The following is a 20,645-nucleotide window of genomic DNA, read 5'->3' on the forward strand; positions in this document are numbered from 1 at the left end:
TTAAAGGAAAATTTTAATTTCAAACCAGTATTCAGGTCACATACTTATTGTATTTTATAAACATGAAAGACAAAGGTAGTAAAACGCAGCTATTATAAAAGACGAACCATTATACACATTTTAAAAGGCTACTTCCTGTCTCTGTATTGACAGTGGCACTGGAGGATTAGCCACTGACTTTCTTTTTGAGACAGTCTCCAGTAACCGTGACTGCCTTTGCGTTCAATAGACAGCAGGGAATGACCTTGAACATCTGATTCTCTTGCTGACCTCCCAGGTCCTAGGATTACAGACTGCACTGCCACACCCACCTTCTTCAAGTGCTGGAGAGGGTAGTCAGGACTCTGTCCATTTTGGGCAAGCCCTCTCCAGTATCATTCACATAGTTTATGACACAACAGTGAGACACTAACTAAAAACAAAACCCAACCACAAAGTCTTGGGTCAATCATTCATTTTCAAGCCCCTACATGGGAAGTGGTAGGCGAATATCTGTAGGAATACAGTTTATTGTCTGCTCCTCCACTCAGAAGTAGCTGTGTAAAAAAAGAGAGAGAAGTAAATACAAATATACAGTAACTAGACATGATTAAATATGACTTAATTGTGTTCTGGATTTTTGAGACAGGGTTTTTCTGTGTAGCTTTGCGCCTGTCCTGGAACTCTCTCTAGCCTAGACTGGCCTTGAACTCAACAGAGATCCGCCTGGCTCTGCCTCCCGAGTGCTGGGATTAAAGGCGTGTACAACCACCGCCACCACCATCGCCCGGCAAGACATTGTTCATACAAGCATGTATATCTTGTACTATGACATTATTTTCACCTATAACCTTTGCTTCTTCCCCAGCAGTTCGGCTTCTACTTTGATAGCACATATATAAATGATTTGATTGTATGTGAAACCACCCAGCGTGAAACACAGTATTTAAGGGTACCAATTAGAACAAATGTCTCTATTACTAGGTTAAGCCCCAATCCAAAGATCTGCCATGTAGGTTGGAGATGTTGCTCACAGGCAGAGCACATGCTGAGGACACATAAGCTCTGGGCCAATTTTAATGATATAAAGATGTGTGGCTTTCCCTGCCTAAGGCACCTGATTGGCTAAATAAAAAGCCGAATGGCCAGTAGATAGGCAGTAGAGCAATAGACGGGGCTGGTGGGCACAGAGGGTAAGTAAGAGAAGTGAGAAGAAAGGAGAGTGAGAGAGAAGCCCAGGGCCAGCCAGCTAGGCAGACATGGAGGAGGACACACAGAAGGAAAGAAAGGTAAAAAGCCCTGAGGCAAAAATGTAGATGAAGAGAAACAAGTTAAGTTATAAGAGCTAGTGGGACAAGCATAAGATAAAGCCGAGCATTCATAATTATTAAGTCTCTGTGTCATGATTTGGGAGCTGGTTGGTCCAAAAGAAAGCCTGTTACAGCTGGTTGGTGGTGACGCACAACTTTAATCCCAGCACTCAGGATGCGGAGGCAGGTGGATCTCTGTGAGTTCGAGGACAGCCTGAGCTACAGAGTTCCAGGAAAACTAGAACTGTTTCACAGAGAAACCCTGCCTCAATAAATAAATAAATAAATAAATAAATAAATATATAAATAAATAAATTCACTTTTTATTACTCTTTAAATAAATAAGGGTAAATCTGTTTTTAGCTTTTTGGTCTAGGATGTAAAAACAATTATGAAAATCAGAAACTTAAAACTGCTAACTTTAAGCTGGGCAGTGGTAGCACTCAGGAGGCAAAGCAGATTTCTGAATCTGAAGCCAGCAGGGTATACAGTGAGTTCCAGATAGCCAGAGAAAAAACAAACCAAACCAAAAAATCCTGCTAACTTTAAACATCAGGCCTATCCAACTTTTTTCTTCACCAAGTAACTTGTAAATTCTTACCCCTGTGTCTGTCCAGTCCACACTTAGAACTTTATCTTCATGAGCAGCTAGATCATAGAGAGGAGCCTTACAGCTGAAGATGAAAATACACACGTTACACGCATTCAGGGTTTTAACACACATATGGATAATTACTAATACTTTTCTCAAGACTTTTACTACAGATTTATTATAATAAACACTCAAGATGCAAAAACTTATCCACAATTAGGTCCATTTTCACACTTTTATACTTCAATTTTATCCCAAATCATGGCTTTATATACTCTATCCAGCCATCTGTATAGTAACTCCTAAATATGTATTTCTAGCCCACATTTCCCCTTGAGTTTGATATGTATGTGTATCTCCATACGTGAAATTTGGATAGGCAATAGACACAAATCAAAACTCTCAAATTTCCCTCATAAGGCTATTTTTCAAAAAATAAAACCAATTATTTAATAATTTTGATTTTCTGCATGGGTGTTTTCTCTGTGTGTGTCTGTGCACCACCTTCAAGCGGAGGCTAGAGTTCTAGACCTGGATCCCCTCCTGGAACTGGATGGTTGTAGGCCACCATGTGGATGCTGGGAGCTGAACCCAGGTCTTCTTCAAGAACAGCCAGCGCTCTTTCCTCCAGCTCCACACATTCCCACTCTCTCTTATCATAGTACATAGCATTACCATACACCCAATCACTTGAGCAGAAAACGTGGGCAATGTTCTTTGATTCTCATCTCCACATTTAATCCATAAGAAATTAACCTCGCCAAAGACCTAAATTCATACATATATAGAACAAAATCACTCAGCCCTGACGCTACCACACTCTGTGCTCCCATGACCTGCCTCTGGACAACAATGGTTTTTCGGCTTCTATTCTTGGTTCCTTTTTCAAACCCTCAGAGCCTTGCCAAATCCTGCTTGATATACTGATTACCTGCCCCATGCTCTGCTACTCTCCCCATTTACTTCATCAATATGGGCTTGGTTGCCAATTTACCAGTACATGATTCTCCTCTTTTATCTGTGCTTTTCTCTACCATGAATATATGCACATAACTTCAAAATGTGCGATTTGCTACTGAAATTTCTACAGAAAAAAAGTCTTGCCAAAGTGCAGCTTTACTGTTCTGCTTTGTTTGTACTTACTGCTATTACCAGAAACTATGTTAATTATCATAGAAAATGTCAATGAAGACATCTAAGCCCTCTAAGATATCCTAAGATGTTTGAGGGCAGATTTAAGAATGGGTACGTAGTTAAAGTTACCTCTTAAAACTGTAAGTTAATGGGTGTGTTTTAACCTGGACATTCTGTACACACTAGTACCACAGTATTAGCCTATGAATAAAAAAAGATTCCTTTGGCACCTAATTATCTTTGAAGAGACATTTTTTTGTTACATCTTTCATTAACAGAATTTCTACTGAAGTTCTGGATAATTAAAGCCTTTTCTCCTGCTTTATAAAAAGGTCAGAAAGATGGATTTTATAAGCTGTGTGGCTTTATTTTTAAAAGAGGCTAAAAATAAGCAACAAGCATGAATAAAATTCCTTTGTTCCTGGGCTTTGTAGTACATTGTGTGCACATGCATGTGTGTGCACGTGTATAAAGAATAACATGTATGTGGGTATTGTCCTGCAGGTGCTGTCCACCTGTGTTCTTGTGAGATAGGTCTCTCACTAGCCTGAGCCTCACCAAGTAGGCTCTGCTAGCTAGCAGTCCCCAGGGATTCCCATGCTGTGTCTCCCCAGTGCTAAGATTACCAGCACACCTAGCACTGTTCACTTTGTTGATTTGGGTTCTTGGGTCCTCACATGTGCTAGGCAAACAGTTTATTGACTGAGCTATGCCTGCAGCCCAGTCCGGGATTTTCTGAGTATTTGTCGTATCAGGTAGTGTGAACCACACCTGGGTCTTTTGGAAGAACCACAAGTGCTTTGAACTTAGAGCCGTGCTTCCAGTGCCAACATTTACCTTCTTGTATCCCACAGCTTGACGATGTTGTCTAAAGAGCCTGAAATGAGCTGCTGTTCGTGGGTAGGAGACCACTTCACTGACGTTACCCAGCCCGTGTGCGACGTGAGGGACAGCGACACCAAAGAACCGTCTGAATGAAGAGAAAGAAAACGCAATGGACTTTAGGAACGAGAGGCAGGACATACCCAAAGCATATTTGTAGAAACTTATCCTTTTTATTTATTTTTTTTAACATTCCCCAGTGGGTACAGCATACCTTTAGTTCGGGGATCCCACAGTCTAATATGCCTGTCTGTGCTTCCGGATGCCAAACGTTTACAAAGGGGAGAGTAGGAAATACAATTAAACACTTTATTTCCTGTCTGAAAATGAAAGGAAAGAACATTTAACCAGAAGGCTAAACGTAACCACCTCTAGAATGTATTACTGAGAAAAGCCAACGTTGATAGGAAGGACACCCAAGTCTTACCAGAGTCGACTTAAGACCACCAGACTCAACATCCCACACTCTAATCGTGTGGTCCCAGGACGCACTGCAGATCTCTTCAGCATCGGACCAAAGTACTGAGGAAATTGCTTCTGTGTGGCCAGAGAGGGTCACCAAGGGAGTCTAGAAATGAAAGGTCCCCAAAAGGGAAAAACATTCTCACCACAGAGTGTCTGAAACCAGATTTTAGGATCAGGGGGTGGTGGAGCACACCTTTATGCTTGGTGTGCTTGGGAGGCAGAGACAGGCGGGTCTCCGGGTTCCAGACCAGCCAGGGACACATAATGATACTCTGCCGAAATAAAAGAGTAGATAGATGTTAATGTCCAAAGTAGATATGCTAGACTTTTTGCTCAGTGGATTATTTTGCCTTTATAGTAATCCTCCAACACAGATGTTTCTGTCTTTATTTTATATGTTAAGGGTCGCAGTGGACAAAATGTCAGCTGTCAAGGCTGATGACAAGTTTAATCCAGGGACCCAGATGCTTGTCTTCTGAACACACACACACACACACACACACACACACACACACACACCATAAATGAAAATGAAAAAAAAAAAGTTTTAAAACCACTGATTTCTCCGTCTAAACAAGCTAAAAATATGAACCAGGGATTTCACAATTCAATACCAAAGTGCTAACTAGGGCTTAAATTGTATCCTATTATATATAAACAAAAGTACAGTGTTCCACAATTTTTCTGTTGTCTAGGAACGGGTGGCTCTTAACTCACAACTATTTACCCTTTAAAAACAGAGACAATTACAGAAAACAACAACCAGTAAAATGAAGACAGTAACTGATGGGCTGCCCAGCCCCAGTGGATGCACCCACAACTCCTGCTCAGGGACAAAAAGGAGAGGGGGTAAAAAGAATGTCAAGGGCCCGAGGACCAGGAAATATGCTGTAAGACTGTCTCTCTTAAAAGTGAGAGGGAGCCGGGCGGTGGTGGTGCACACCTTTCCTCCCAGCACTCGGGAGGCAGAGGCAGGCGGACCTCTGTGAGTTTGAGGCCAGCCTGGACTACCAAGTGAGTTCCAGGGCAGGCTCCAAAGCTACACAGGGAAACCCTGTCTCGAAAAACCAAAAAAAAAAAAAAAAGCAACAGGAAAGCTCCATCAATGACGGCCTCAACAATATGGCTGCCTAAGCAAGACCTGAACAAGAACACTAGCAATAGCCATGCTAGGGAGGAAGGTGGAAATCTCATGGGGCCCCACCCCCAGACAAAGAACTACAGGCCGCTAAGGAATGTTGAGAGTAAGAGAAGTATTATTCTCTTCCAGAGATGAGCTCCAAATTGGTATCCAATACCAAGTGGTCAGCTTGGGAATCATATATATACAAGAAACAGTAAAGGGATTCAGCAGGTTATATTTATAATATTTATGCATATATAAATATAAAACAAAGAAACAGAGGCCAGAATTTTGGGGATGTATACATGGAAGGAGTTGGAGGAGAGAAAATGATGTGATTTAGATAAACAGATATAGATAGGTTATGTGCAGTGTTCCGCCTGCGTGTATGCCTGCAGGCCTGAAGAGGGCACCAGACCTCATTATATAGATGGGTGTGAGACACCATGTGGGTGCTGGGAATTGAACTCAGGACCTCTGGAAGAACAGCCAGTGAGTGCTCTTAACCTCTGAGTCATCTCTCCAGCCCTGATGTAATTATATTTTAATTAAAACAAAACAAAACAAACAACAACAAAAAACCTTACCCTTGTTAGTCCCAATTGCTCTGTTTTTTGCTTCTTTCTTGGCCGATTTGTGGATTCTTCTATTTCATCTTCTTCATCTGTAGGGACTACATCATAGAGAAATTTAATATTGAAAATTTTAGTAACTATTAATGGCAAACTGCAAGAATGTCCAATATTCTGGGTACACAGTTTTCTTTTTTCAGTTATTAAGGAATGTATATTCCTTGCTGTTTTGGTTAACACAAAATTGTATATAAAAATCATATCTATCTAACCACTAGGGTATTGTAATTCAGTGTAAAGTACTTGAGACTCAACCCTTTAGTAGCAGCAAAAGGAAGAACATTTCCTGGATCGGCAATCAAACATAGACAAGGACTTTTGTTTGTTTTTCAAGATAGGGTTTCTCTGTGTAGTTTTCATGCCTGTCCTGGATATCACTCTGTAGACCAGGCTGCCCTCAGACTCACAGAGATCCACCTGGCTTTGCCTCCCAAGTGCTGGGACTAAAGGCATGAACCACCACTGCCTGGCTTTTTTTTTTTTTTTTAAAGCATACTAAAAACTCAAAATTAAAGTTTGGAATCTCTGTCATTAAGATCACTGCTATGAATAAGGATCATTTTATCATAATTATGAAAAGCTGCTTCCTGTCCAATCCAGACTAAGTTACTATAACCATATTGTATTCATACCATGCAGGAAATAGGGTAAACACGGGTTAGAAGATGTACTGCAGCCATGTTTAATCTCACCATTTCCCTTTTTAAAAAAGAAAAATGCTTCATAGTTGTTTTGTGGTGCTAGAGATCAAAGCCAGAGCCAGGCAAACACTTTATCCAAAGCTACACAGAGAAACCTTGTCGAAAAAACTAAAAAAGTGTAGGAGGGAGACAAGTTCGCAGCTGTTAGGTCACAGTTACACTTCCAGGTTTAGAACTCAAGTTATACTTCCAGGTCCTTGGATGCTTTTTTTTCTTTTTTTAATTTGAAAAGATCTTTGTCATAAACATCATTTAGTTAGGTAGCACACTAAGACTGAAAACTATAAATTTTAATATTTTGTAACTTTCATGAATATTGATCTATTCTTAACAACTAGATTATAAATCCCTTAACAATAATAGTTGATACCAAAGAGTATCTCATTTACCTGATACTATCAGAAAATAAGACATTTCACAAAAGGAAAGCAATTTAAACTAAACTACTTCAAAAATTGTTTGGTTTAAACATTTTTATAACATTTATTAATATGTATATTTTATGCTGTATTACACATATTACCAGTGCCAGGCTCCAGGATAGTGAGGGATATATAACAAGACCCTGCCTCAGAAAAAAATTTTTAAAAGACATTTTCATGTGTATGCATGTTTTGCTTGCATTTATGTGTGCATACCACATGTGCCTGGTGCCCAGGAGCCAGGAGAAGGTGTCAGGTCCCCTGAGACTGGAGTTGAGGACGGCTGTGAGCGTGAGTGCTTGAACTAATCTGGGTCCTCTGCAAGAGTAGCAAGTACGCTTCATCACCGAGCCATCTCTCCAGCCCTCAAAACTCATTTTTAAGTGACTTAAAAGGAGCCAAAATTATTCAAAAACAATTTCTAGGGTTTTTAATAAATGCATTCTGAGATCTAAGACAATTTGTTATACATGTAACAAATCAGTGACTGTCAAATAAAGAGGTGGTAGGGTTAAAAAAAGAACCAAGAAACTTAAAACAAAAATATACTAATTTGTCTTCATACTACACTTTTTTTGTTTGTTTGTTTCAAGACAGGGTTTCTCTGTGTAGCTTTGCGCCTTTCCTGAAACTCCCTCTATAGCCCAGGCTGGCCTCGAACTCACAGAGATTCACCTGCCTCTGCCCCCCCAGCGCTGGGATTAAAGGCATGCGCCACTACCACCCAGCTACATTTCTTTTTGTACATACTAAAACACATTAGAATATTTTTACAGCAAGTATGAGAAATAAAGGCCTCTCACTAAAATTCTAGAAACATGATTAATAAGTCAAAATACAAAAAGATACTGATACCTGTAGACCAGATCTTCAGCATCTTATCCCAGGAGCCGCTGCAGAACTGGACAGGCACGAAGGAGAAAGCACATGTAATGACTGACACCATCTGCCCGCCCGCTCTTACTTTCAGAGTTTTCTCGGCTTCACCCCTGTGTGCAGGCTCTGTAATCTTTTGTTGTTGGTTTTTTGAGACAGGGTTTCCCTGTGTAGCTTTGCGCCTTTCCTGGAACTCACTTGGTAGCCCAGGTTGGCCTCGAACTCACAGAGATCCACCTGGCTCTGCCTCCCGAGTGCTGGGATTAAAGGCGTGCGCCACCACTGCCCGGCCTAATATTTACTACTGGATAATCACATATTTGGCTTCCCAGTCTTCTGGAAGCTGTAGCCATGATCTCCATGGCAACCAGCAGCCGTTCCTATATGCACCTGTGGGCAAGTAAGCTAGGCTACACTAATAGGTCTGTTCTGCTTCTAGAACCTTTACAATGAACCTCAGAAATGAAATTAGACTTTTCCTAGGGGAAACAAAATAGATCCCCCCCAACCCCCTCTTCCAAGGACAAACAGTACAGGATAAGGCTAGGAAGTACTTCATGTAGGCCAAACCAGTATACAGTTCAAAATGAACCAAAGTGACTTGGGAACAGAGAAGGTTGGGGTATGTCAGTTACATTTAACCTCCATTCCAGAGAGTTCCTGAGGCCCAAATGTATCATCACCTTCTTGTTCTGGCTCATTCATTATTTCCTTGGCTATCACAATCAAATTTTCTCTTGAGCTTTATTTAACAAACTGAAGATGAGTTTCTGCTCATGTGTAAGCAAAATATAGTCTAAATCCCCAGCCAAAAGACACAAAAGGTCTAAATCTGTACTCAACAACATATACACTTTCTGTGACTCAAGATAGATCATAAACCTTTATCTCTAAGTACATCAAACATTCTGTGTTACTCCAAGTTGCAGAACACTTTGAAATCTGGAATCTTCCAATGCAGCGAAGGGAAATTTCACATACTAAGAGGGTTTGCAACCCTTCATACGTCAATGTTACCACTTTCTGGTTTGTATCCATTTTGTTAGAACAAAGAATAGGCCAGGCTGGGCATGGTGGCTCATGCCTGTAATCCCAGTACTCAGGAGGCGGAAACAGGCCGATCAACAGGGATATAAGGCCAGACTGGACTACACAGGGAGAAATCCAGGACAACCTGGGCTACAGTGAGAACCTGAATCAAAAACAAAAATAAGGGACTGAAGATTTAGTCCCAGGGAAAGTACAAGCTGTACGTCAGCACTGATGGTGAAACACGCTGTTAACATTAGCCGTCAAGTGCTAAGGCCTGGGTGTCATTTAGACACTGAATGATCACAGAACTTTAAGAGAACCAGACGAATTGAAAACACTGTCGACTACTATCATTTAAGGTTATCTTTACTTGTTCTCTCTCTCTCTCTCTCTCTCTCTTTTTTGGGGTGGGGTGGGGGGGGGGAGAGGTGGTGTTTCAGGGTTTCTCTGTGTAGCCCTGGCTATCCTAGAACTCACCCTGTAGACCAGGCTGGCCTCAGACTCTTAAGAGATCGGCCTGCCTCTGCCTCCCAAATGCTGGGACTAAAGGTGTGTGACACCAGTGCCCGGCTTAATACAATTTTTAAAATGTAACTCATACAACATACTAAAGACAGATACTTAGACTGAAGAAATAAATCAAATAAACCTATCTTTCTTATTGTAATCTACTTTGGATCTAAAGTCTTAATCATTTTTAGCCTCTGATTATTATGGAAGTTAAGCTATAAAGGAACATATCTATATAAAATGTTTATTCAGTTGCTGAAATTCTAACTCACACAACAGTGGCCACACTGTCCTAACAGTGACCACTCACTTTGGTTCCTGAGCTGTTGACTGCTATGGAGTCCACACTCCCAGCATGACCTCTGCAGCAGTGGAGAGCCTTGACTTTGTTCTTCTCCACGTTCCATTCCCATAGGAGGACAGTCTGGTCCATTGAGGCACTCAGGAGTAAGCAGGAAAGATTGTCTGAAGAAAAGAGAAAATGAGAAACATACAGTACGAAATCTGAACTGCATCTTCTTTTCTATCGTTCAGTATTTTTGTAAGTGTTTTAATAATAATGAAGATGGACTACTTTTAAAAGAGAGCTATCATGGTAAAGAGGGAAAATTCTTAAACCAAGCCCAGCAGTGTGACCTGTAATCCCAGCCATCAGGAGGCTGAGGCAGAAGGGGATAGGTTTAGGCCAGCCTAGGCTGCACTGTGACCATACCCCCATACCCACCCCATGCTGTCACCAAAAAGAGGAAAAACGTGTTCAATGTACTTACTAACTTGAAGATGTACAGATAATTTTAGTAAAGACTTCCTCCTTGAATTTATGACTTGGAGCTAGGTATATGGCTCAGTGGCAGTGTGCTTGCCCAGCATGCACAAAATCCTGGGTTCAGTCTCCAGGACCGGGGGAAACAAACAGCAATGTATGGATTTTAAAAATACTAATTCTTGGGTTGGGGATTTAGCTCAGTGGTAGAGTGCTTGCCTAGCAAGCGCAAGGCCCTGGGTTCGACCCTAGCTCAAAAAGAAAAAAAAAGAAAAGAAAAAATACTAATTCTTGCTGGGCAGTGGTGGCGCACACCTGTAATCCCAGCACTTGGGAGGCAGAGACAGGTGGATCTCTGTGAGTTCGAGGCCAACCCGGTTTACAGAGTGAGTTCCAGGATGGCCAGGAGCCATGAAGCATTTTTCATCCAATCATTCTTTTGCTAGACTAAAATTGGTTCAGTTTTAAACTCTTAAGATTCCTCTTAAGTAGAATCTTACCTTTTTTCACCCAAGCCACATCTTTCACAACATCTGTATGTCCTGCAATTGTCATTATTGACTTTCCTTCCAAAGACCAGATCCGAGATGTCTTATCATAAGAACCAGACAGGATCCTACAATGGGAAAAAAATGCTATGAAATACAAAAGATGACTTTTTATTTATTTATTATGTACACTCAAGAGGGCGCCAGATCTCTTTACAGATGGTTGTGAGCCACCATGTGGTTGCTGGTAATTGAACTCAGGACCTCTGGAAGAGCAGTCGGTGCTCTTGACCTCTGAGCCATCTCTCCAGCCTCCAAAAGATGACTTTTGAAGGCCTGAAAATTAGTTGTTACTATGGCAATGGCAAAATAAATTTGGGGAAGAAACTCTTCTTTAATATGAAGAACAAGATTTCAAAGCATAACAACAGCTCAGATGTTACACTAATTTTCTGAACCACTAAAACAATGTAAGATGCTATAAATTTCACCAAAGCAACGCACACTGCTTGTAAAGCCTAACATTCCTTAATTAACCACTGAAAACTATTCAAGAGAAAAACAGAGATGAGATGTAGCTCAGTCATCAGCACTTGCCCAGCAAGCAGAAGCCTCTTGATCTGATGTCCAGCACCACACAGACAGACAGACAGACAGACACCACACTACCAAAGCAAAAAGGAAAATCACGCAGAACAAAGATAAACAAAGCCAGGCCTGGTGGCGCACCTTCAATCCCAGCAGTGGGAGACAGAAGCAGGAGGATCTGAGTCTGAGGCCTACATAGGAAGTTCCAGGACAGGACCACATAGAGACACAGTGTCTTAAAAAAAAACAACAAAAACGAACTATATATAATAATTCCAAGTTCTTCTCAGGATGACAAGATGGCTAAGCAGTGAAGCGCCTGCTGCAAACCCCAGGGACTCCAGTTCAGTCCTCGGAACCGTGCGAAGGCAGAAGGTGAGGGCCAACCTCACGGAGTTGTCTTCTGACCGCCACACATTTTACACATGTGCAATGACGCGCACACACCCCCAAAACACAACCCATAATAATAAAAATGACCCCCAAAAAGGAAAGACAGAAGTAAGCTACCCCTGATCAACTCCTAAGGTGGTTTTTCTATAAGTACAGCCAGTTAGGAGCATGATCAGTAGTAGGCATGTGCTTTAAGACCGTGGTTCTCAACCCAAGGGTCGAGTCCCCTTTGGGGGTCACATATCAGACATCCTGCATAGCAGATATTTACATTATGATCCAAAACAGTAACAAAATTAGTTATGAAGCAGCAATGACATAATTTTCTCACAACACGAGCAACTGCATGGAAGGGTCGCAGCATTAGGAAGATCGAGAACCACTGTAGAAAGGCATCTACTCCTCTTTGACTCCAGGCTGCCCGTGTCAGCCCTACAACAGCCTGTCTGCATCTTCATGGCAGTGGGCGGGGAGCTCTGTGGCCATAAATATGAGTTTTTCTCCTCTATGAAGCAGTGCCTCTCTGGTCTTAATATCAATGACTGCTGACTTATACAGAATACAAATATCCCAACACTGTGAAACAAAGAAAGCCAAATAATGAACATTCTTCTTGAATATACTGACTGCAAAAGCCTATCTGGCACGGTCACCAGTAATCACTGCACAAAGTTGCTTCAATAAAGCAAAAGGCATCAGAGAGAGACAGTCCCCTGCAGAGGCACGAAAGGCAACTAAAGCAGATGCCGCGCATACCACTCTTCTGTCCCTTCAATCGAGCTGATCCAGTCGTCATGGAGCATGCACTGCTCTGGCTGGGGCGCGGTGTATTTCTCCACATATTCTAGTTCCACAACCTCTTCCTAGTCACACAGAGAACAGAAAATAAACCAGGGGGCAGTTTGGGGTTTGTTTGTTTGTTTGTTTTTTTGTTTTTTGAGACAGGGTTTCTCTGTGTAGCTTTTGAGCCTGTCCTGGAACTTGTTCTGTAGACCAGGCTGGCCTCGAACTCACAGAGATCCGACAGCCTCTGCCTCCTGAGTGCTGGGATTAAAGGTAGAAAATTTGGGAGCCATTTAAAAAGTCAAGATTTCTTTTGGCCTCACATTAAGCTAAGAATATAAACTTGTATTAAAAGTGGGAATAAAAAGAGATTTTTAAAAGTTATTCAGTTTTATTTTAAATTATGTGTATATGTGTGGGCTTGTGCACACGAGTGTGGCTGGAGGCTAGAGGCATGGAATCCCTCTGGAGCCGGAATCACAGGCAGTTGGCAGTTGGGGTGGGTACTGGGAACTGAACTCAGGTCCTCAGGAAGAGCAGCAAGAATTCTCAACCACTGAACCTTCTCTCTAATCCCTACAAGAAAGCTTTTATGTAAAAAAAAAATTCGATAAACAAAAAGATCAACAAGCGTATTTTTCTCTGAGGAGAGAGCATCTGTTCAGGGTGATGGAAGAGTTCTGGCAATGGGGAGTGGTGATAGTTGCATGGTACTGTACTTCACATTACTGAACTGTGCCCTTGAGAATGACTAACATGGTGAGTTTGCTCTTACATATATTCATCACAGTATTTAAAAGTCACAAAACACAGGGGAAATTACAAATTACATTCTAGACAATTTTATTACATTTACTTATCGTGTGTGTACATCCATGTATTCCACAGTGTACATGGAGGTCAAAAAACAACTTGTGGGAGCTGGTTCTCTCCTTCTCCAAGGGGGTCTTGGGATGAACTCAGGTCATCAGGCTTCGTGGCCAGCACCTGTACTCAGTCAGCCACCTTGCTGACTCCAAATAATCCCTTCTCCCCAGGCAGGGTCTCACTATATAACCATGGTTAGCCTAGAACTCGCAGTCTCCCATAACTGTCCTCCGGCCTGCAGGCTGTGCATGCACCTACACGTACTGTATAATAATAAATAAATGAGCCGGGTGGTGGTGGTGGTGGTGGTGGCGGCGGCGGCGGCGGCGGCGGCGGCGGCGGCGGCGGCGGCGCACGCCTTTAATCCTAGAACTTGGGAGGCAGAGCCAGGCAGATCTCTGTGAGTTCGAGGCCAGCCTGGGCTACAGAATGAGATCCAGGACAGGCGCAAAGCTACACAGAAAAACCCTATCTCGAAAAACCAAATAAATAAACAAACAAACAAATAAATAAATAAACAAGTGAACATAACTTTAGAATGTTTTCTAAGACTCTCAAAGAAAGTCAAAAGGTCAGGCAGTGGTGGTGCACACCTTTAATTTCAGCACTTGGGAGACAGAGGCAGGTGGATTTCTGGGTTTGAGGCCAGCCTGGTCTACAGAGTGAGTTTCAGGGCATCCAGGGCTGCACAGAGAAACCCTGTCTTGGAAAAAAAAGGGGCAGGGGGAGACCTTGGGTGTTGAAATCAATTTAGGCTGATTCTATAAGCAGTTATTCTAGTAATGTATTAAATCAAACATACGCAGTACTTGGACTTACCGATGAAATGTTTTCCAGTTCCATGTGTTTGACCAAGGGCATTCGAAGAAACTGGCCCTTGATAAGGAAATCGAACTCGACATGTTTGTGGAGCTCTGCAAAACAGGAAGGGTCACAATAACATCAGTGCCATACGTATGAGAACCCTGCAGCAATCACGTCTCAAGTACCCATTGCTGCCCCAGTTGCTCCGTGACTTCTCACATTGAATGATTTTTGGTTTTTTGAGACAGGGTCTTGTCCTGGGACTCACTATGCAGACCAGGCTAGCCTTGAACTCACAGAGGTCCACCCGACTCTGCCTTCTGAGTGCTGTGATCAGAGGCGTGCGCCACATGGCACATGATTTCTAAAGAACCAATATACTTTGTTCTGTTTATTTACTGGTTTTATGGTGGTGTAATGACTTTAGAGGGGTAGGGGTTGAGCCAGGTTATATGTACGCCCAGCACATGTTCTACCACTGAGCTAAGTACACCCCACGAATCTTGTCTTTTGTTTTGAGAAAGTGGTTTATTGAGTACACAAAAGAGGCCAACAGGCTGGACAGCAGCTCGAATACCACTTGAAGCCTACTACCTGATTTTCAAAAGCTCTTGTTCTACAGAAAATGTACAATGCACACAAAAGCATAAACAGTGAACACCCACACCCTACTCCAATACAAAACAGCTTGTGAAGAATCATTTCTGTTCCTGTATCCATTCTCTTGCTGGCTTCTTCTAAAGCAACCCCAGAAACTACACCATTTCATGTGTAAATGGCTTTCTTACATATCTCTAAAATCTAAGGAACTAAAACATAATGTTAAAGTATTAACTATGCTACTATCAAATACTTAGTCATTACTCATGTTTGTTTTTAATTAATTTACCTTCTGGGTCCTACTGTGTAGCCCACACTGGCTTCAAATTCACTACATAACCCAGGCTGGCCTCCAGATAGAAAGGGCTATCTCTGACTCATCGTCTCCGTCTCTAAAGCGCTGGAATTGCAGGTGTGTCCCATCATGCACAGCTGCTCATGTTTTAGAGCAAGCATTTTAAAGCTGGCACCTAACTGGTTAATGTGTTTCTTCAATCTTTAAAAGGCCCCTTCCTTTTTCTTGTCATGTCTTCATTGAGGAAAATGGGTCAACCATCTTATTTCCTACATTCTGGGCTTGGTTAATTACATTTCCAAAGCATCTTTTTATTTTTTATTTTTATTATTATCTTGTGTATGTATGCAAGTGTTTGTGGGCATGTGTACCATGGTACCCATGTGGAGGTCAGAAGACAACTTGTGGGGTTGGGTCTCCACTTTTATTTGGGTCATGAGGATTAAACTCAGGCTTGCACCACTGGAAAGCAAGCACCTTTAGCTAGCTGAGCTACGTCATGGCCCTACAGAGTATCTTTTAATACGTTCCTCTATCCTCTACTGTACCCTGTTAATCAGTGAGTCTTACATGGTAAGACTTCAGGCTGCCACCACATCAACATGGATGCATTAACTAGTTGTGTGTTCTTTTTTGCACATGTGTGTGTGAGCACACGTACGTGCATGAGTATAGAAGTTCAAGGCTGACATTGAATGTCTTACTGGCTCACTTGCCACCTTAAATATTAAGGCAAGGTCTCACCGAACCCACAGCTTGATGTTTCGCTAGTCTGGCTGGCCAGCCTGCTCTGGAGCCCCCCACCTCTGTTTCCAGTGTGCTAAGATTACAGGCAGCTCACCACCCCAACCTCCCTTCATGTGGGGCTAGAGATCTGAATGCTGGCTTCGTGTGTCCACATAAACACCTATTCACTGAGCCAACTCTCTAGCCCTTATTTTTTTTTCTTATAACTTATTTATTTTTATTTTGTGTGCATTGGTGTTTACCAGCATGTATGTCTTTATGAGGGTGTTAGATCCTGAAGTTACAGACAGTTGTGAGCAGAGGCAGGTGAATGCCTGAGTTTGAGGCCAGCCTGGTCTACACAGCCAGTTACCCTTTCAAAGAAAAACAAATAAACAGACAAACAAACAACAAACGTATTTATGTGTAGCTGGTGGCACTGTACCCTCTCCTATCTCCTTGGAGCATATACACCTACCATTTTTGGTCTCCAGCAATTTATTGATGATGTTGCTAAGGTCAGCAACTTCAGAGGCGGCAGGGATTGAGAAAGGAACATCATCTACTGCATATCTGTAAGAGGGAAGTGATATGGTAGTAGCATGTCTATACATTTTGGCAAATCTTCATTTACTCACTCAACAACTATTCACTGGGCACATCATTCCAGACATTCGCTACGCGGCATAAACAAAATGAGGTGAAATGTCTTTATTCTTTTTTTTTTTTTAAGATTTATTTATTCATTATGTATACAAAAGAGGGCACCAGATCTCATTACAGATGGCTGTGAGCCACCATATGGTTGCTGGGAATTGAACTCAGGACCTCTGGAAGAGCAGTCAGTGCTCTTAACCTCTGAGCCACCTCTCCAGACCCTTTTATTCTTTTTTTTTTTAACAGAAGAACTCTTTTCTTTTTTTTCCTTTTTTCTTATTCATTTTACATACCAACCACAGATCCCCCTCTCCTCCCTCCTCCCACCCTCCTGCCTTCCCCCCATCCCCTCATCCAGTGTCTTTATTATTTTTTTTTCTTTTTTTGGAGCTGAGAACCAAACCCAGGGCCTTGCACTTGCTACCACTGAGCTAAATCCCCAACCCCAAATGTCTTTATTCTTGAAAGAATCAAGCACAATGAAGCCCTGTGAACACAGTGTCATAAATGATGAGACTACCAGAAATAAGTCACTTCAACCAGAGAAAGGGGATGTAAGTGCAGGACCCAAAAGAATGCACATCTACAAAAAGTGACGTTGGCCAGATAAGGGAGGGACAGCCTGGCAATGAGACCGTGGGAAAGTAGGAACAGCAGACAAAGGAGCTTGCTCCTATTTCAGGCCCTGATTTTCCTCTAGGTAGTGTTCAGAGGTAAGCCTAAAGACACACAGAGGGTTTTGGGTCCCGTATACTATGAAATAGTTTTTAATTCTTTGTGTAGGCAACAAGGAACCACTGTAGCAGTCCAAGTTCAAGAATAACAGCAGTACTCTAGTTAGACAGATCCTTACAGCTGCGCCACAGACTACATTAGAATAATCTATGACTGGAGGCAGAACAGGAGACCAAAAGAGAGACAACAAAATATTTGCAAATCATTTATCTGGTAAGGAACTTGTATCCACAATATATAAAGAACATTTATATCTCAGTAATAAGAAGGCTTTTTTTTTTTTTAACGGGCAAGGGATTTGAATAGATAGCTTTCAAGAGAAAGAGCAATGACCAACAGGTACAGGACCAGACCACAATGAACATCATTTCACACCACACCCATCAGGATGCAAATAGAGCGATGGTGATGATCCAGGCAAAGAAGAACCTCATCCATCGATGGTAGGAATGCAAAACAGTGGGGCTACTTTGGAAAACAGTGTGCCAGCTGCCCTGAAAGTTAAATGTGGACTTACCATTTGACCCCAGAACCACACTTTTAAGTACACACCAAAGAGCAATGACAACACATGTTCACTGGGCATGGTGGCATGGGCCTTTAATCCCACCATTTGAAAGGCAAAGGCACGTGGATCAGTGGGTGTGAGGCCAGCCTTGGCTACACAGTGAGTTCCAGGTCAGCCAGGGCCACACATGTTCACATGGAAACTGTACATTAATGCTTCCACAGCCACTATTCACAATAGCTAAAAGATGGGAACAACCTAAATGTCTTAACTGGACAATAAGAGACAACAAGCCGTATAATGGACTTTTTTCTAAAATGGATCATGTAAATGGTTGTACAATTCTAATATGATGCACCTGAATCTCACACTATATAGGTATCACTAGTAAATTTGCCATCTCTGTGACTTATTTATACATAGACACATAAATACACACATATAAATATATATACGCACACAGTCCTGGTTGTTTTGTTAACGTGACAGAAGCTAAGGTCATCTGAGAAGAGAGAACTTGAATTAAGAAAACACCTCGTTACACTGGCCCGTAGGTAAGTCTGTGGAGCATTTTCTGGATTAAAGGGTGATTAGGAGGAACGAGTCCAAAAGGGCCACCCCTGGGCAGGTGGTCCTGAGTTGATCTACAAAGTGAGTTCCAGGACAGCAGGGGCTACAGAGACACCCTGTTTCAGAAAGGGCAGGCTTAGCTGGACATGCGGAGAGCAAGCTGCAGCCCAGCATCCCTCCATGGCTTCTGCTTCAGTTCCTGCCTCCAGGTTCCTGTCTTGAGTTCCTGCCTTGGCTTCTTCGGAGGATGACTGTAACCTGTCAGCCAAATAAACCCTTTCCTCCCCCAAGCTGCTTCTGGTCATAGTGTTTTATCACACTAACTAGAACACACACACCTAGTCAGGCCGGTAACTGAACTGACCTCATACTAATAAAAAAAAAAAAAAAAAAATCAGCTCTAGGAACCCCATATTCGGAGATGCAGTTTCTACAGTGGATGAGAAATGCAAACCAAGTCCTGCTTTCAGAAACTACGAGACTCCATTAACAGACCGCCCGTAAACACAAGTGCCACGGCTCGCCCCTCAAACCATGAAACAGCGTGTACATCCTTCAGACCGCAAACTCAAAGCCCGGGTCCCTCCGCACGCAATTCAAATTATAGAGAGCTCGCGAAGGCGGGTAGAAAAGTGGAGATTCGGGAAGCCATCTAAGACGCGCCCGTCGCTTCCACGTGGGATGATGCAGGGCAGAAGAGAGGGGACCGGGAAGGAAGGGCGGCTCGAGTCTTTGGCTGTTTTTTCTATCCGGCACTCAGGTTATCTTATGTGCACTGAGTCCTTTTAATTCCAGCCACGCTCCTATTCAACTTCCTTCAGCTCTGATCTACCAAAGCCTCGCCTGTTTCTTACTGAATGTCTGTCTGTCCCCAGACTAGGATAGCCAGTGCCTACGGGTCCAAACCGAAGCAGATCTTCACACCAGACGGGCTCCGGGAAGGTAAGGGCTGGCGCTGACTTACTTCTTATTCTCGGTGTAGAAACGCGCCTGGAGTTGTGCCATGGCGGGAAGCACGCGCGAGACTTCTCCACGGGCACGTATCTGGTGGACAACCAAGCAGCTCTCGAGCCGACAAGTGCAGGGAGGGCAGGCAGGCTGCCGCTGCCTTCCTCCGTGTCCTCAGCTCACACCACGAGGTTCCCTTTCCAGGGACGCGCCCAGCCCGCACACATCAACTACCTATTCCGAGATTTAGGAAACATCGATTAGCAAAAAGTCTTCAAAGCAGCCAGTCTCCTACTACGTGTCTGTTTCTTACTGTCTATTTAGATCCGCGATCGATTAGGAAGATAGGGGAAAGATCTAATTAAAATCTTATTATTATTATTATTATTATTTTTAAAGGTGTCCATAGTCCGGATACTTTAGACTCAGCGCTCAGATACTACAAACCCCAGAAGGGAGCGCGTTTCGGGCGCTCTGAACACTGGGAGTTGTAGGCCTTATTCATTTATCTCTTTAGCCACCGCGTACTCAGGCTCTCCTATTTGCTATTAAACTCCCTTCGCTAGCCAGATATTCCACTTCCCGCTCCTTAATTCTGGGTGGCAAAGGTCCCGCCGGTTTATCTTTTAACGCACAATTGCCAACAACAGCCTGCTTCAGCGGAGACCATGTGCTCTTACCTCAGGGGGCCGAGCGGAAACACGGAACAAGGGGGACAAATCGGAAGGGAACTGGGCGACGGTGGCCGAGAAGGGTCCAACCTTCTGGGCTCGTCCCGCGGCCTCCCGGCGGGGTGCGCGTGCGCACTGCGCTGGTCCTCCACGGCGGGGCCTCGGAGCCAAGACGAGGTTGAGTAGACTCGCTTTGAATTTTCTCCCTTCTGCTCCGGCGGACTCCCCTTCTCGCGTTGCGGGGCTCGCGGCGGCGGCAGGGTTGGGGGAGCCGGAGGTCTGGCAGAGCCGTCTGCACCCCCGGACGGGGACGCTCCGGCTCGACCTCCCTTCTCCCTCCTGCCTCCCGCCACCTCCCGACCCTCCCGGGCTGCAGCAACCGCCGCCCCCGGCCGCCGCCGCCCGCCGCGGAGGAGGCGTGCTGTCCCGGCGCCCTGGCCGGGTCCTTCACCCTGGTCCCGGGAGGGGCCCCGCAGCCGGGGGAAGGCCGGCAGGCTGCAGCAGGGGGAGGCTCGGTGTCCTGCGGAGGGTGCTGAGCCCAAGAACGCGCCACCGCCAGCCACGGTGCAGGCTCGCCTGCCGGAGAGGGGC

The 20,645-nt window shown here is 43.6% G+C and overlaps 2 protein-coding genes across 3 annotated transcripts in view; one reads left to right on the top strand and one right to left on the bottom strand.

Moving 5' to 3' along the window:
• Positions 1-30: 30 nt before the first annotated feature.
• Wdr12 (WD repeat domain 12) lies at positions 31-20,411 on the bottom strand. 2 transcript variants are annotated; one of them, XM_036173115.1, is made up of 14 exons: positions 20,064-20,411; positions 19,400-19,617; positions 16,444-16,538; positions 14,360-14,454; positions 12,647-12,753; positions 10,922-11,037; positions 9,969-10,123; positions 8,096-8,141; positions 6,073-6,158; positions 4,325-4,465; positions 4,112-4,217; positions 3,853-3,985; positions 1,891-1,963; positions 31-536 (listed from the first exon to the last, which is right to left on the bottom strand). In XM_036173115.1, the coding sequence occupies exons 2-14, from the start codon at positions 19,438-19,440 to the stop codon at positions 459-461; spliced, it is 1,272 nt and encodes a 423-aa protein (XP_036029008.1). In that variant the 5' UTR covers positions 19,441-19,617; positions 20,064-20,411; the 3' UTR covers positions 31-458. The 2 variants fall into 2 exon arrangements, with proteins under 2 accessions (XP_036029008.1, XP_036029009.1); XM_036173116.1 differs by lacking the exons at positions 12,647-12,753; positions 20,064-20,411 and having other exon boundaries at positions 19,400-19,460.
• Carf (calcium responsive transcription factor) overlaps positions 20,149-20,645 on the top strand; it is a 48,858-nt gene continuing 48,361 nt past the window's right edge. Inside the window, 1 exon segment of the mRNA XM_036173113.1 lies at positions 20,149-20,231. The gene's annotated coding sequence lies outside the window, so the exon portion shown is untranslated.

The sequence above is a fragment of the Onychomys torridus genome, chromosome 23 (assembly GCF_903995425.1).
Source record: "Onychomys torridus chromosome 23, mOncTor1.1, whole genome shotgun sequence".
Classification (NCBI taxonomy): Eukaryota; Metazoa; Chordata; class Mammalia; order Rodentia; family Cricetidae; genus Onychomys; species Onychomys torridus.

Excerpts from the sequence above, each read along its gene's own strand:
- Wdr12 (XM_036173115.1), bottom strand. The coding sequence starts at position 19,440 with ATGGCACAACTCCAGGCGCGTTTCTACACCGAGAATAAGAA. Across the intron at positions 12,754-14,359 it reads AACTGGAAAACATTTCATCG|GAAGAGGTTGTGGAACTAGA; the intron begins GTAAGTCCAAGT and ends CTGTGTGACTAG. Across the intron at positions 1,964-3,852 it reads AAGCTGTGGGATACAAGAAG|CTGTAAGGCTCCTCTCTATG; the intron begins GTAAATGTTGGC and ends TTTCATCTTCAG.